This window comes from Poromitra crassiceps, assembly GCF_964638095.1.
Source record: "Poromitra crassiceps genome assembly, chromosome: 1".
NCBI lineage: Eukaryota > Metazoa > Chordata > Actinopteri > Beryciformes > Melamphaidae > Poromitra > Poromitra crassiceps.
This window is the reverse complement of record NC_139623.1, coordinates 114,844,720-114,860,965: the sequence shown is the minus strand read 5'-3', so window position 1 is coordinate 114,860,965 and position 16,246 is coordinate 114,844,720. Positions and strand designations below refer to the sequence as shown.

Here is a 16,246-nt window from a genome sequence, read left to right as displayed (position 1 = left end):
CAATATGACAAAATACTGAAAAATATCTACACTATAATGCCGGCAGTGTGTCTCTCTCCCGCTCTCTCTCTCTCTCTCTCTCTCTCTCTCTCTCTCTCTCTCTCTCTCTCTCTCTCTCTCTCTCTCTATCTGTCTCTGTCCTTTACATATCTGGAGAACCGTTGGTCAGATCGACTTCAAACTTTGGGAGTGTGCTAGGGGGACCTGACAGAGTGCAGTGCCCTCTTGTCGTGCAATTCAGCATAGCGCCACCTACTGGCAACAAAAAAATTCTGTTTATTTCAAGAACTGTTCGTCCGATCGACTTCAAACTTGGGGAGTGCGCTGATGGAAACTCTACACAGTGCAGTGTCGAATTTCGTGCAAATCGGCACAGCGCCAGCTACTGGCAACGCAAAAAGTGGTTTGTCTTGAGAACCGTTCGTTCCGATCGACTTCAAACCTGGGGAGTGCGCTTAGGGGTGGGCAGTTTTTTCCCCCAGAGGGCCATACTGACTTACATCAAGTAAGCGAAGGGCAACACATTGGACATCATACCTGCCAAGACTCCTGATTTTCGCGTTAATCTCCCTATTTTGTGATTGGTAATCTCCTGATATAATAGTGATACAAATCCAATGGCTGTAGCAGATGAGATTTACAAAAAACTAAAAATAAATGGGTTTTTTTTCTTTGAGGACCTTGGGGGCCGGATTGAGATGGTCCAGGGGCCAGGTCCGGCCCTGGGGCCGCATTTTGCCCATGTATGGCTTAGGGGCACTCAATAGATTGCAGGGAGCTGAATTCGGTAATTCTGTAATTCGGCATAGTGCCACCTACTGGCAACACAAAAAAAATACATATTACAAGCCAAAGTAAAAGCTCGAGTCAAGTGTTTTAAGGGTTAGTAAGTAAGTTCCTGTGTTGCACTAATCCACCTCTTCTTGATCTTCAGGAGCACATCTACAATCAACAGCATGGCGTACGTTCCCTTCATGAGTGTGGACCTGAAGGAGAGATTTGCTTTTCCTGTCCCTTTCTCGTGAGTCTGCTTCCTGTCATTTGCTGTTTTATATCATCTTTCACCAGTTATACACAACTACTAAACTGAGATCAGAGAAAAAAAGCCAGTTATAAATAACTAAATAAATAAGTAAAAACAAGTACGGTAATAAAACGAGAAGCACAACAACAAAATGAAAAATAAAATAAAGATACAAGTATGAGGATTCAGTGTTTTTACAGAAGGAATTTAAATGAATACAAATCTTGCACGCTATACTCGCTCGATTCCTAGAGTGGAGACTCTGGAGATGCACCATGCCTGCAGTTATGGAAATCGCTTGGCTCCCAAAATCATGACTGACAGACAGACCGTCCACCCACCTAGGCGCCATCGTGCAACTGTGCGCCATCGGCTCATACTACATCACAGTTGCTCGAGGGACATCACTGATGACATCACAGTTGTGACAGACACCGCCACCACAGACACCACCGCCGCCCACCCACTTAGCCAATTTTAACTAAAGATGGAATCGACTTAGCTAGCCTAACTTCCTCTTGGGAATATATCGCTAATATGGGGGCCAGGTATCCTTCCCACTTGAGTTGTTTCTTCTCTGCAGGGATAAAACAGGCAAGCTGGCTCTGTCGCCCAAGCAGAAAGCCATCTTCTCCCGCTGGCTGCGGCCAGACGAGATCTGCAACAACCCCACCATGATCCTGTCTGTGTCCAGCTTCAGCATCAAGCAGGTAAAGCCTGCTTTATACTCACCATGCCGTGAAGGGCGCGGGGGTGGAGCGAGGGCCACCAGCGTCAAATCACGTCAATGTGTTGGGCGTGGTTGGGCGCTACCTCCGTAGGGCGCCCACCGTGTACCTGAAGATTTTTCTCACAGCGCGACCTCCGCACGGCTTCTCTCCAAACATGGCCGCTTTCAAGCCACTGAGCCCTGAACACTGAGCTGTGTTTTCACCACATTTCTTGACCCATGTGGTAGGCTAAACTTTGATTTGCAACTGTTCGTTTTTAGTCATTTCACCAAGTAAATGTGTTGTGTTGAGAGCATGATTGAGAGAGATTAAAAGCAGCACAGAGTAGGCTATCAGGGCTGAGAACTGAAATGGCTTTCAGTAAAAACAAGTTTGGTGATTCATTCATGTGCTGATGTGCGGTTGTTTGAGAGTGAAAGCGCACTCAGTACTGCACATAATAGCATTTCATTGCGACTTTTCACTGGCTGTTCTCACTATTACCATTGTACAATACATGCTGATCACTTCTGAGTATAAAAGTATCTGCCCCAGCGTGAGGTCCGCACAGTGACTCCCGGAGCTCCACCCCACGGAGCTTGCTCGAGTATAATGAGCCCTTAAGACTGGCAGGGGGTTAACCCTTACCCAGCCATCCAATGCTCCAACTGGCTCTTCTCTGTTTTATACAGTACTGTAGCAACGGGCTTGGTTGTTCATTTCAGCTTTCATTTTCTCTGCATGCCTTGGTTATCATTCTGCTGCAGGCTTTATTTAGCACTTCAACTGTTTATTTTTGGATACTATGTGGAAATCTAGTGTTTCCCCTAGAAAAAATGTCAGGCCTGGAGGGATTTTGAAACCTACCCCGACCGCAACGGTGTGGGCCCTCGCTGGCAGCGCAAAACATTTAGCTAACCTGTTCGCATCTATGTTTGCAATGGCATCCTAAGTATCATCATACTATTATGGGATGCGATGCGAACAGTTGTATTATGGGATGTGCGTTTCCCAGGCAACTACACACGTTGACACGTTTTGGAACAACGCTGCACGCTGGCACAATGCTCCTAAAAGCAAAATGCTTATTGTTTTGAATGATTTGGCATCTTCTATTACTGTCAACACTAGTATTGTTGTATTGTAATAATATGCCATAAAGGTTTATTGAAATTTTGGGGAGAGCATTTTTTTTTCTTTTTCTTTTTTCTCCCCCCCTGGCCTGGCGGGGGCACTGTTGGCCTGGCCTGTAAAATGGTAGGGGAAACACTGAATCATCATAATTGGCCCTATATTTGTTTATGTTTTAGGTGGTGTTCATATTTTAAGAGCATAATAATTGCAAATCTAAATTATAAAATTATTTTTTATATAATACATACATTATATGTGTGTGTGTGTGTGTGTGTGTGTGTGTGTGTGTGTGTGTGTGTGTATGTGTGTGTTAGGGGTGTCACGGTACACAAAAGTCACGGTTCGGTACGTACCTCGGTTTCGGGGTCACGGTTCGGTACGAATACGTTAAAAACAGAAAAAAAGCGACAAATCCCAAATTCAGTTTTTTTCCCTTTGAATTTTTCTGAATTCTGTGTTTTGCGATGCGAGTTTTGTTTACCATAATGATTACGTTCGGTCATCATAATGGATTATTGGAACATGACAAGGAGTCATCCCCTCTTCCTCACCGCATCTTGCTTGTCATCTCACGCGATGTAAGTTGCTTGTTTACAAGTTAACAGCTTTGTCAGTGTTGTGTAACGTTTAGCTATAAAGGACGTTCAAGGACTAGAGGAAAGCAGAGAGTTTAGTAGGGTCATCTGTGGCACTTCCGTGACCGTGGAGAGCGAAGGTCCGTTTCTCAATGGATTTGTCATCTAGGAGGGTTAATAAACAAATTTAGCCGGGGTGTATTTTTAAAAAAGGCGGGGAAAATATTTGAGAGACCAAAATCCAAAATGTCTGCCGTGGAAATGAACTTTTTAATGGTTTGACCTACAATGATGCACAATACATGGTTTCAGAGCTTATTCTGGTCAAGGAATACATATTTGGTGTTTATATAATGATTTGACTTATTTTTGACCTTCAAATCCAAGATGGCTGCCAATTTTGAGCTCTAAAAGGCAGTTTTTTCAAAATCGTCATAGAGCCTTCATATTAGGCTTGAATGACAGGTCTTCTCATGATGAGTTGAATAATATACAGTAAAAGTACACAGAAGTAATCTCTGAGGTCATTAAAGTCAATGTTTGTGTGTAAACAACAGTTGCTGATTTGCGGTTTCCCATTAAATAGGGTAGGCTACTGAGAATATGGTGTCCAGTTCATCCCATCACATTTTCATAATGAACCAAAAACAATTTTGCACTATAGCCTAACATAAAATAATATTCTGTATGCAAAGCTAGCAAGGTTAGTTGCTTGAGCTGAATTTAAAGGTCAACTCAAAACAAACAATGAAATTAACTTTGAAATTAAAACTGAATCCTAGGCTACTAAATTTCATCAGCACACAGTAAAGGAAACTTGTCTTTGAACTCAGCTGACTGTCTAGTCCTAATCCCTGTTGTGCAATGTCCCTTTTCAGTGAAGTTTTTGTTTTTGTTAAGAGTATGGACTTTTAATCTTGACCTTGTTGGTAGGCAACGGCCCTTTTTCAGTCAAGCATTTTCAGATTAGCTCAGTCAGTCTGTGAAGCAGTCAGTGTCAGCACTTGCGCGAGCTCGCTTTTTCTCTAACTAATGTTAACATTACACACTTTAAGACACTTTGTTTGAGGATATAAAAGGAGGTACGGTGGTGTAGTGGTAAGCACTATCGCCTCACAGCTCGAAGGTCGTGGGTTCGATTCCCACCTGGGACGATGTGAACGCTGAAGGAATGCGTGCCCGTCCGCATGTCCTCGAGTGCCCACCGCCCGGGTGGGGTCGTCAAAAGGGCCTTTCTGTGTGGAGTTTGCATGTTCTCCCCGTGCCTCCCGGGGGTTTCCTTCATATAGGAACCCCCTTCACCAAAAACATGCAATATCCTGGTTGCTAATGTGGTTCCTCCTCTGGTCATTAAGGGTGCCTGTTCAGAGGGAGGGGAACTGGTTGGAATAGTGTGAACCTCCCACGTGCTATGTCCTACCGGTGAAGCTTCCCCTGTCAGGTGAAAAGAAGCGGCTGGCTAACTGCCCATGTCTCAGAGGGGCATTTAAAAATAAATAAATAAATAAATAATAAAAATAAAATAAAATACAAACTTTGTTTGAGGATATCAACGTTATTCACTAGTCTAAAGATAGTTCTACCATCAAGAACATATAAAACAAAAGCAAAAACAATTTTTATTTGCAGAAGTCATCATTGATATTTGGTGTTAGCTAACGTTAGGTAACGTTATTATTTTTAGCTAAAGTTAATGTTATCTGTCTCCACACTTCTGTCAACTGACATGTGCATTTGCTTTTGAAAATAAACAGCGTATAACAGCAATATAATATAACAGTAATATAATAGCGAGTTGCTTTCCCTCCCAATGAAAGACAAAGCACACAATGTCCTATGAATGTGTCCTAAAATGTGACAAGCCTTGCAAGCCCACCGATACAATAAATCAAGGCAAATGGGACAGCTTACAATTAAAAGCCCAAGAGTGGTCAGGACTTGATAAATTTGATGATGTTTACACCACCACCTCCTGGGAAGATGGGCCAACCAATCGGTACATGCATTCGTCATGTTATATTTCTATTTAATCTTCAGTTATGCTTAAGCAAGCCAGGCTGTTTATTTTCAAAAGCAAATGCATATGTCAGTTGACAGAAGTGTGGAGACAGATAACATTAACTTTAGCTAAAAATAATAACGTTACCTAACATTAGCTAACACCAAATATCAATGATGACTTCTGCAAATAAAAATTGTTTTTGCTTTTGTTTTATATGTTCTTGATGGTAGAACTATCTTTAGACTAGTGAATAACGTTGATATCCTCAAACAAAGTGTCTTAAAGTGTGTAATGTTAACATTAGTTAGAGAAAAAGCGAGCTCGCGCAAGTGCTGACACTGACTGCTTCACAGACTGACTGAGCTAATCTGAGAATGCTTGACTGAAAAAGGGCCGTTGCCTACCAACAAGGTCAAGATTAAAAATCCATACTCTTAACAAAAACTAAAACTTCACTGAAAAGGGACATTGCACAACAGGGATTAGGACTAGACAGTCAGCTGAGTTCAAAGACAAGTTTCCTTTACTGTGTGCTGATGAAATCTAGTAGTCTAGGATTCAGTTTTAATTTCAAAGTTAATTTCATTGTTTGTTTTGAGTTGACCTTTAAATTCAGCTCAAGCAACTAACCTTGCTAGCTTTGCATACAGAATACTATTTTATGTTAGGCTATAGTGCAAAATTGTTTTTGGTTCACTATGAAAATGTGATGGGATGAACTGGACACCATATTCTCAGTAGCCTACCCTATTTAATGGGAAACCGCAAATCAGCAACTGTTGTTTACACACAAACATTGACTTTATTGACCTCAGAGATTACTTCTGTGTACTTATACTGTATATTATTCAACTCATCATGAGAAGACCTGTCATTCAAGCCTAATATGAAGGCTCTATGACGATTTTGAAAAAACTGCCTCAAAATTGGCAGCCATCTTGGATTTGAAGGTCAGAAATAGGTCAAATCATTATATAAACACCAAATATGTATTCCTTGACCAGAATAAGCTCTGAAACCATGTATTGTGCATCATTGTAGGTCAAAGCATTAAAAAGTTCATTTCCACAGCAGCCATTTTGGATTTTGGTCTCTCAAATATTTTCCCCGCCTTTTTCAAAAATACACCCCGGCTAAATTTGTTTATTAACCCTCCTAGATGACAAACCCATTGAGAAACGGACCTTCGCTCTCCACGGTCACGGAAGTGCCACAGATGACCCTACTAGTTCCCCAAACTTTTGAGTAGCCAGTCAGATTGAAAAAGTAGCCGGATCATGTTTGCGGCGTTTGTTCCAGTGGTCCTTTTCCCAATTAATAAACAAACCTCAATTATGTATCCATGAGTGTGACAATTGAAATAATACAAATAAACATTCTTATAAAAGGCCCAATGCTCAATTTAATTCTAAATAAAACAATATCCATATTGTAAAACACAAACAGGCAATGTATATTTTTAAGAACAAAGAAAATACTAATAACTGTATGTTTCCCACAGGATTTGGAGAGATTGTGGTGGGTGGATCTTGCTTGGACCCTCTTGGGGGGTCCGATAAGAAAAATGTGTACATTTTAAACTAAAATGCATGAATCTGGTTGACTTTGAGAACCAATTTAAGAGGCTAGATGTATGAAGAAAACATCAAATTACACAGCCTCTTTACTGTGGTGTGGTTTTTACAATGATGAAAAATGAAATGTTTCAAACTTCCATGATTGGAATTTGGAAACCCTCATTAGTCTTCTGCTTGCACCTGTGTTTATTCTGCCTTTTCAACACAAAATGGCCCCTGTGAAAAGTGTCTATTGCAAACACAAACAGCTGCTCGTTGCAGTGGTCGAGCCACCAGATGTCCCTAAACAACAAGCTAACGTAGTTTAGCAAACAGGAGTGGCGATGCTGCCAAAAAGTGAGCCATTTGCGATTAGTTCTACTCAAAAAGTTGACCGCAACCTGCCAGATAGTAGTCATCACGGTAGCGTTAATCGCTGGAAAGGCAATAAGCAGAGAGATAGATAAAATGCCAGCGTTCAAAGTCTTGTTCACTCGTATTCAGCAAGCTAGCTAGTTAATCATTTTAACTTAGCCCAACTCATACAAGCTGTGGTTTGAAGGGCCTATTGGAAATGAAATGGATGATGGAACCAATGCTGAGTGAAAGTTGATCCGAGCCGACAGGAGACCGCACATGAAGCAATTGGTAGGTCATTTTTGTCAAGTCAATGCAACGTTAGTTACATTGACTAAAGCACAAACAACATTATTAACTGTGTAATCGCTAATTAAGTTATTTCGTCTTTCAAAAGCTGAATCAGACCACGTTAACTACGTAGCTTGCTTACCTTACATGTTTTGACAGTGAAGGTCGGATGACAGGCGATTGAGGGGAAGAACAGACCTGAGTTGAAAGACGTGCGGAAATATGCATGTGCTCTGCGCACGGCACATGCATGATGATTGGGTGTGTGTGTGTGTGACTGGCTCCGAGGACCGAGTCCCGCAGATTCGTGCAGTTAATACAGCCTGCCTCAACTCACTAAAAATTCAATGTATAAAGTAACCGGTAGGCGGAGAAATAACCGACAGCCGGGGCTTGAGGAAGTCCTTTATAGTTCCGCGTCGCGGCTACGTAACGTTACATTAGCAAGCTTACCTCATTGGCTTGATGTTGACAGATTCATAAAAGTCATTAGGATACTGCTCTGCACTCGCTTTTTTGACGGTTAAGGAAGAGCAGCTGGACGCTTCAATATTGTTGTGGTTTTGTGAAGTAGCATGGAAGCTACGGCTTGTAAACATGCTGGATTCAAGATTCAAGATTCAAGATTTTTATTGTCACTCCATGGTACAAGTATCACGTGTGAAATTCTTGTGCTGTGGACTCCGTTTACAACATAGTACAAATATAACAGGGAATATGAGTGCAAAAACAACAAGAGACACAACAAGCAATAAGGCAGTACAGTGATAAGACAAGTCAGAGACAGTGGCATATTCACTGCACATAGGTGCACATGTCATGTGCATACTTTAGACGTGCTTAAACATTTTAAATTCGGCGTATTTGATGTACAGGTGCAAATAGCATATTCCTTATTAGACATACAATTAAACATTAGACATACAGTACATAATGGTAGCATCTACAGTACGGTACAGTACGGCTACTACACTATTTGTGTATGTTAAGGAGTCTCGTGGCCTGCGGGAAGAAACTGTTCCTCAAGCGATTTGTGCGTGCTTTTGGAACCCTGTATCTCCTCCCTGAGGGTAACAGGGAGAACAGGCTGTTGTGGGGATGGTTTGTGTCTTTGATGATCTTCAGGGACCTCCTGAGGCACCGCTGTTTATACAGTTCATGCAGTTCTGGCAACTCACATCCTGTTATGTGCTGGGCCGCGCGTCTCACTCTCCGTAGCGCCCTGCGGTCCATGGTGGTACAGTTCCCGTACCAGGTGGTGAAGCAGCCAGTCAGCAGGCCTCTGTAGAAGTCCCTAAGGATTTCTGGCCTTAGCCCAAATTTCTTCAGGCGCCTGGGTCCGTGTAGTCGCTGTTGGGCCTTTTTGACAACAGTGGCGGTGTGGCCGGCCCAAGTCAGGTCCTGGTGGATGTTGACTCCCAGGTACTTGAAGCTGTCCACCCTTTCCACCACTGTGCCGTTGATGGTGATTGGGGGGTGTGCGCCCCCCCCTCCTGTAGTCTACAATGATCTCCTTGGTCTTGGAGACGTTCAGGGAGAGGTGGTTGTCCTGGCACCATTGTTCCAGGGCCCCCACCTCCTCTCTGTAGGCCGTCTCGTCGCCCCCCGAGATCAGCCCCACGACTGCTGTGTCATCTGCAAACTTCACGATGGTGTTCGAAGTTTGAGTCGCCACGCAGTCGTGGGTGCAGAGGTCGTACCAGAAGGGGCTGGAGACGCACCCCTGGGGCGCTCCTATGCTGATGGTCAGTGGGGAGGAGGTGAGGTTGCCCACCCTCACCACCTGGCGGCGGTCTGTCAGGAAATCCAGGATCCAGTCGGACATTGCTGTGTTTAGTCCCAGATCCTTGAGCTTGCGTACCAGCCTGGAGGGTACTATGGTGTTGAATGCTGAGCTGTAGTCCACGAACAGCATTCTTACATAGGTGTCCTTCCCCTCCAGGTGGGACAGGGCGGTGTGGAGCACGTGTGCTACTGCATCCGCTGTGCTCCTGTTGGGGCGGTATGCAAATTGTAGCGGGTCGTGGTCCGGGGGGAGTGTGGGGCGGATCTGTGATATGACCAGCTTCTCAAAGCACTTGCTGGCTATTGGCGTGAGGGCTATTGGGCGCCAGTCATTGAGGCTGGTCACTTTCTGCTGCTTGGGAATGGGGATGATTGTCGCTGCTTTGAAGCAGGAGTGAACTCGTCGGAGGGAGAGAGACTGGTTGAAAATGTCTGTGAATACGCCTGCCAGCTGGTGGGCGCAGGCCTTGAGGACCTTGGGAGGAGAGAGGGGGGGGGGGGTGATGGGGGGGAGGAGAGGAGGAGGGGTGGTGGGGGGGAGGAGAGAGGGGGGGGTGATGGGGGGGGAGGAGAGGAGGAGGGGTGATGGGGGGGAGAGGTGGCTGAGGGGAGGGGGGGAGGTGGAGGGGGGGTGGTGGGGAGGAGAGGGGTAGGAGAGGAGGAGGGGGGGGAGGAGGGGAGGCGCTGTGGCAGAGGGGTCGAACCTGGCGTAGAACGCGTTGAGTTCGTCTGGCAGGGTGGGTGACGCGTTGGCGTTTTGCTGTCTTTCCCCTTTGAAGTCTGTGGGAGCATGGAGCCCTCTCCACAGGTGTCTGGGGTTGTTGGAGTCCAGTTTTGCCTCCAGCTGCCTTCCATATTCTCTCCGCGCTTTTTTTATTGTAGCTCGGAGGGCTTATTTCGTCTGCTTGTATTGTTCTGGCGTCCCGGACTTGAAGGCGGTGGTCCGGGCGTGAAGTGCAGCCCGGACATCACTGTTGATCCAGGGTTTCTGGTTTGGCATTGTTTTAATCGTTTTTGTGGGGACTATGTCCTCTGCGCATTTTTTAATAAAAAATGACACCGTTTCAGCGACCCCCGGTAATGTTTCCTCCATGGTTCCATTCAGTAAACGCGGATTTCTATGGCCCTTGTGTTGTTTTGGTGTGTCTTCTTCTGTGGCGTTTATGGCGTTCAAACATCGTTTAGGTGCTTTATCACCACCTTCTGGATTCGATGTATTCGTCGTGTCGCTTCACGCACCGAACCGTGACGCCCATACCGTGACTTCACGGGATGAATACATGTACCGCGACACCCCTAGTGTGTGTGTTAGTGTTGCACGGTTTACCGGTTCCTACCGTCTACCGTGGTGCCTAGTGCCTACTATACCAGCTGCTTTAAACGATGCTACTGCCGTGAGACAGTATACTACTGTGGAATGACGGTGCCAGCAGCACAATGCTTTACCTCCGTTCCCGAATTCACTGGTTTCTGCAGTCATAATCCTATATTGACGGTAGCGCACCCTCTTCTGGAAGCAACAACACGTGTGTGTTTGTTCTATGCGGCTCTGAGGAAGGCAAATTATAACATTAGATGTGGAGCGCCAGCTGCTATCCATTAGTGCAGTGGTCCCCAACCACCGGGCTGCGGACCGGTACCGGGCCGCAACGCATTTGGTACCGGGCCGCGAGCCGGTCCCAAATTTATTATATATATTTTTTTATAAAACATAGGCTATAATATTATAGGCTGTGTGTGGTAGTTGAAACATAGTTTCAAGTTGACGTTTATTTATGTTTGTAGTTCAAACAAAAACATAAATAGCCTACTGTATAGGCTACATACAGTACAACACAAAAGGCTGTTATTTACCCTTTGTCGCCACCTGGTGAGTAAATATATATGTATATATATATATATATACTTTTTTTCCCATGTATCTACCGGTCCTTGGCACAAAAAAGGTTGGGAATTAGTGTACAGGTTGCTACTTGTTGCTCAGCCAGAAGCAAAGATCTCTGGCTCAGCTGACAGGAGTCTCGACACAGACACGCATTTCCCGAACACAGATACGTCATCACCGCACGGTGAAATGTTGCGTTTAGGGCATGTTGTCACAACAAAATAACACGTGGGACCGCTGAGTAGCGGTACAGTAGAATGGGACAAGAAGTTGGGCTGTTCTGCCTTCAGAGTAAAAGCATATATTGTGTCACTTCTGAGAGAGGGGGAAAAAACTTTTTTTTGAGCTGTGCAGTGCAACAAATGGTTAGAGAAGTATAATAGTGTAAAAGTACAATAGTATAAACACAGCACACACTGTCCACCCTTAAAGTCGAGCTGAACCCAAAAATGACTTTTCTTTTCTTTTAGTTCAAATACCTGGGTATGCAGTGCACCTATTTAATAATGTATGCAAACAAAATCACAACAATCTAATTTCTTTCGTTTTTCACACTTTTTCACATCAAAAGTTCATTTTTCAAGATTTCATTGATAACAATAATGTACAGTTTGCTGACGTCACCTAGTACTATCAAATTTCTACCCCATTTCAACCAATCATATCACGACATGCAGCTGTCAATCAAATCTTCATTTCTGGATAATTTTCTCTTCCAAATGAAGTAGAAAATGGTGCCTAGTGCCTGTCATCTGGCAGAATTCCTATCCCATAAACTAACTACCGGTACTAACTTGGCCAATTGTTAGAAACATGAACAAAAAACAAAAACTATAATCTCTAAGAATGCAAAGAAATGTAACTGGCTTGTTAAAAGCGCATTCCAGGGATATCGTATTTACAGCAGCGATAATGGCGCGCGCATCCGATAGCTTGGTTGTCAGGGGTCGCACTTCGGAGATTCCAGGCCGACGTGCTGCACTCTCTGCTCGGCAACACGAAGGCAGCTGGCTGCCTGCGGCTCGCTGAGCTCCACTCCTCCCGTCAAAAGGCTCTTCCCGAGGGGAGCGCCACAACACGACTGAATCCCACTCGATTTGGAGGCGGAACACGCCAGGATTGGCCAAAGCCCAATCCAGTCCCCAGAATTGTCAAATAAAATCATCGACATGATACTATGACCCGCCTCTCAACCTGTCATCTTAGACAAACTATGTTTTCAGTCTGAAACGGACTCATTATGCACGTGACGAACAGGTTTAGTTCGACTTTAAATCTCTCTCTCTCTCTCTCTCTCTCTCTCTCTATCTATCTATCTATCTATCTATCTATCTATCTATCTATCTATCTATCTATCTATCTATCTATCTATCTGTGTGTTACTGTAAAATATCTGCATATATATATATATATATATATATATATTACTGGAGGTAAATACATTGCACATTTATAAAACAAAAATAAATAAAACATAAATATATATAGATTCCTCTGTGGTATTGCGATACTACCCGGTATTGTGATACTTTGGCTGGTATAGTATCGCAGGGTAAAATCTTGGTATCGTGACAACACTGTGTGTGTGTGTGTGTGTGTGTGTCTATGTAATGTGAGTGTGGGGGTGCATGTTTACATTTGACCAATAGATGGCAATATTGCATCAGAGTTTGTGTTGTACACCGTAAAGTTTAAACCTTTGGTAGACACAGGCTGCGTTCCATTACCCATACTTGTACTTCTTTCTTTTAGTATGTACTGCCGCTGCCCTCACAAAGTATGGATTGTAGTGTGCAGCATGCATGCAAAGTGCATACTATTGGGACACACTACGTCTGTCATCACGTGATGAGCTTCCTGAACTACGACCTCTTGCTCACTTCCGCCGACGTCCGCAGCACCACATTTGAGTTTGTTTGTGCTCAAACCTGTCAAAATGCCTGGCGATCTAAATACATATTTGAGTGTATATATATATATACGTGTTGTTGTTTCTAATAAACTGACGTGATGATACTTACATGCAGTCTCATTCTTAACAGTATAATAACGTGCATATTTCTGTCAGTGTTTTTATCATAGTTATTCACGTGTTCACGTAAACAATAACAAGCCTATAATAGCCTGTATGAACTAGTCTTCCGTGTCGGCATCATGGAGGTGGGCGTGGATTATACACGCAGCTCAGTCAGTGCAATGTAACTTCCGCTGCGCAAAGGATTGTGGGGCAGATTGGCTGGCGCAGCATGCATCGATCCATACTGCGAAATACGAGCTGATGTAGTACAACATCCTGGTACTCTTGGCATACTGCATCTGACATACTATGTATTGGGACATACTAATTCTTTTTTTTGCCTACTAAATAGCATGGAAGTATGGGTAATGGAATGCAGCCATGATTTGTATAAACAAACCATTTCAGCTGGTGTGAATTTCCCAGCCTGTTTGTCTCTGTGCCCAACATAATGTACAGTACGTAACATAATGTATAGTACGTAACATACAGATTAGATTAGAATAGCATACTTTGCAGGTTGAAAAAACAAATAAACCTAATGATAGGCTTACAACAAATCAAATATTTTCATTGGTCTTTTAAATCTCTGACTGTGCATTACTTAAAGGTCCATTATGTAAGATTTTTGACCACTAGATGTCTGTGTGTTTTTGCATGCTTATGTACATAATGTTTTCATGTTTGTGTGTAAGTCCACCCACCAATTGAAGCACATGTATGTATGTATGTATGTATGTATGTATGTATGTATGTATGTATGTATGTATGTATGTATGTATGTATCATTACTATGACAGGGCTTGTATACATGATGTGATCCTCTCTCATGCTGTTCAGACGGTGGTGTCCGACTGTTCGTTTGTGGCGTCTCTAGCCATCAGCGCGGCCTACGAGAGGCGCTACAACAAGAAGCTCATCACCAGGTGTGACCGATACGCGCTTTTGACGCTTTTAACGCTGATTGGCCAGTATCCAATATATATATCTATATAATATATCTATATAATATATATATATATATCCAATATAGTGGGGCTCAAAAAATGCACTTTCAATGTAAAATCGTTCACTTCTGGAAAGAAGCGCCAAAATTTGCACAAATACTCCTTTGTTATTTTGATAAAAGTCATTAGCTACGCAAAAATCATGATTTTTTCCAGAAATCATTTGTATATCTCCTTTTGCCATTTACTCTGCATATATTTTTAAAGTAATGTGAAAATATACATAAACAACAGTATTTTAACAGAACTTTAGCAAAAGTTTTGTTATTGGTGTACTGCTATAGGGGGGGGTTGTTTACGAGATAACCCCCCCACACACAAAAAAGTGCTCCACCTTTAAATCACCGGTACCTGTCACTGCACTGCCTGCTGTCATTATTATTATCTCCGCCATGTTTTCAGCGGCGTCTGTCTGTGAGTCTGTCTGTATGTTCCTCCTCTCCTCTAGCTTGGCCTTCGCGTATCTCGAGAACCGTTGGTCGGATCGACTTCAAACTTTGGGAGTGTGCTAAGGAGTACGTGATGGGAGTGCAGTTTTGTTTTCGTGCAATTCGGCATAGCGCCACCTACTGGCAACAGTTCTGTCCTTTGCGGATCTCAAGAACCGTTTGGTGGATCGACTTCGAACTTGGGGAGTACGCTTAGGGGGGACCTGACAGAGTGCAGTGTGTGTGCGTGTGTGTGTGTTGGGGGGGGGGGGGAGAAGTGCCCACGGGGTTGTGCTTTGGGGGGAACGGGCACTGCACTAGTAATACATAAATACAGACTGGTTATTTGGCCCAGTTTTATGAAAACATATAGGGGCCTATTCTCCCACAGGCCTTAGGCGCAAAAACTGGCCTTAAACGCAAAAAAACATGCCTTGCGCCTGCCTCGGGAAGATAGCAACATGGCTTTAGGCCCCGAAATGCGCTTTACGCCAAACAGGCGTGGCACAGTGCCAGAATAGGCCAGAATTGGCGTTTTGGCCTTAAATACCAGCCTAACGATATCTTCCGCCCTGGCGTTAATTTAGCGCTTAGCGCTTTTCAAAACCAGGTCTATTAGTCTAGTAGGAACGGGGGGTCCCCGCGCACCCGAAAGATATATTTTTCTAACATAGATTTTTGTACTCCTCAAGGTGTCTAATAAACAAATTTTGTTGTTACCCCGTTGAAATAGTGTCCCATGGGTCCGTTTGGCGGCCATCTTTGCGGGCATATTGCGATGTCTGATGAAAATGGATAAGGGTCATAACTTTTGAACTAGACGTCATACAGAGACAAATGACACCACTTTTCTGTATGATTTCTGCATGAGGAATTGATTGAGAGGGTTGTTTTAATGATTTTAACAGGTTTGGTATAGTAAAACTCAAAAACATTTGAAAAAAAGTGTCTAATTTACTCTCAAAATCTTGCAAAAAAAATCTATCTACATATTAGTCCATGGGCCAGAAGGGTTGGGAATAATGCTCATATTGATTTTTGGCAAGGTATACATCTCTAGAGTTAGAAAATATGTGAGAGCATTGCACCAATGGTAGCTAAATGTGTGTTATCACTCGATTTATAACACCATGCAAAACATAATAGTTGTGGGACTTTTAGGGACATTTGAGGCTAAGTTCATGCAAATCAAGTCTAAAAGCACCAGATTTTGCCCAGAATTAGCCCAGGGCATGCTCTAACAATTGAGCCAGAGTGCCCGAGCCGGTGACCCCCGGGGTCACCATGGTGGCCAGATCCAATATGACCACTGTCCGAAAAAGATTATAAGCTATAACTTTTGAAAGAGATGAGCTAGAAATACAGACTTGGTGTCTATCTTATGTTTTTTGACCATTAGAAAGGTGTTGGAATGCTTATCTTTACTAATGAAGATGTGTGTGGACCCCTAATCTGCATATTTCCAAGATGGCGGC

The 16,246-nt window shown here is 43.5% G+C and overlaps 1 protein-coding gene across 1 annotated transcript in view; it reads left to right on the top strand.

The window, feature by feature from the left end:
* capn7 (calpain 7) overlaps positions 1 to 16,246 on the top strand; it is a 100,310-nt gene that overhangs the window by 21,248 nt on the left and 62,816 nt on the right. Inside the window, exons 6-8 of the mRNA XM_083640341.1 lie at positions 935 to 1,021; positions 1,608 to 1,734; positions 14,177 to 14,262. Coding sequence (XP_083496467.1) covers positions 935 to 1,021; positions 1,608 to 1,734; positions 14,177 to 14,262 — 300 coding nt within the window. The remainder of the gene's footprint in view (positions 1 to 934; positions 1,022 to 1,607; positions 1,735 to 14,176; positions 14,263 to 16,246) is intronic.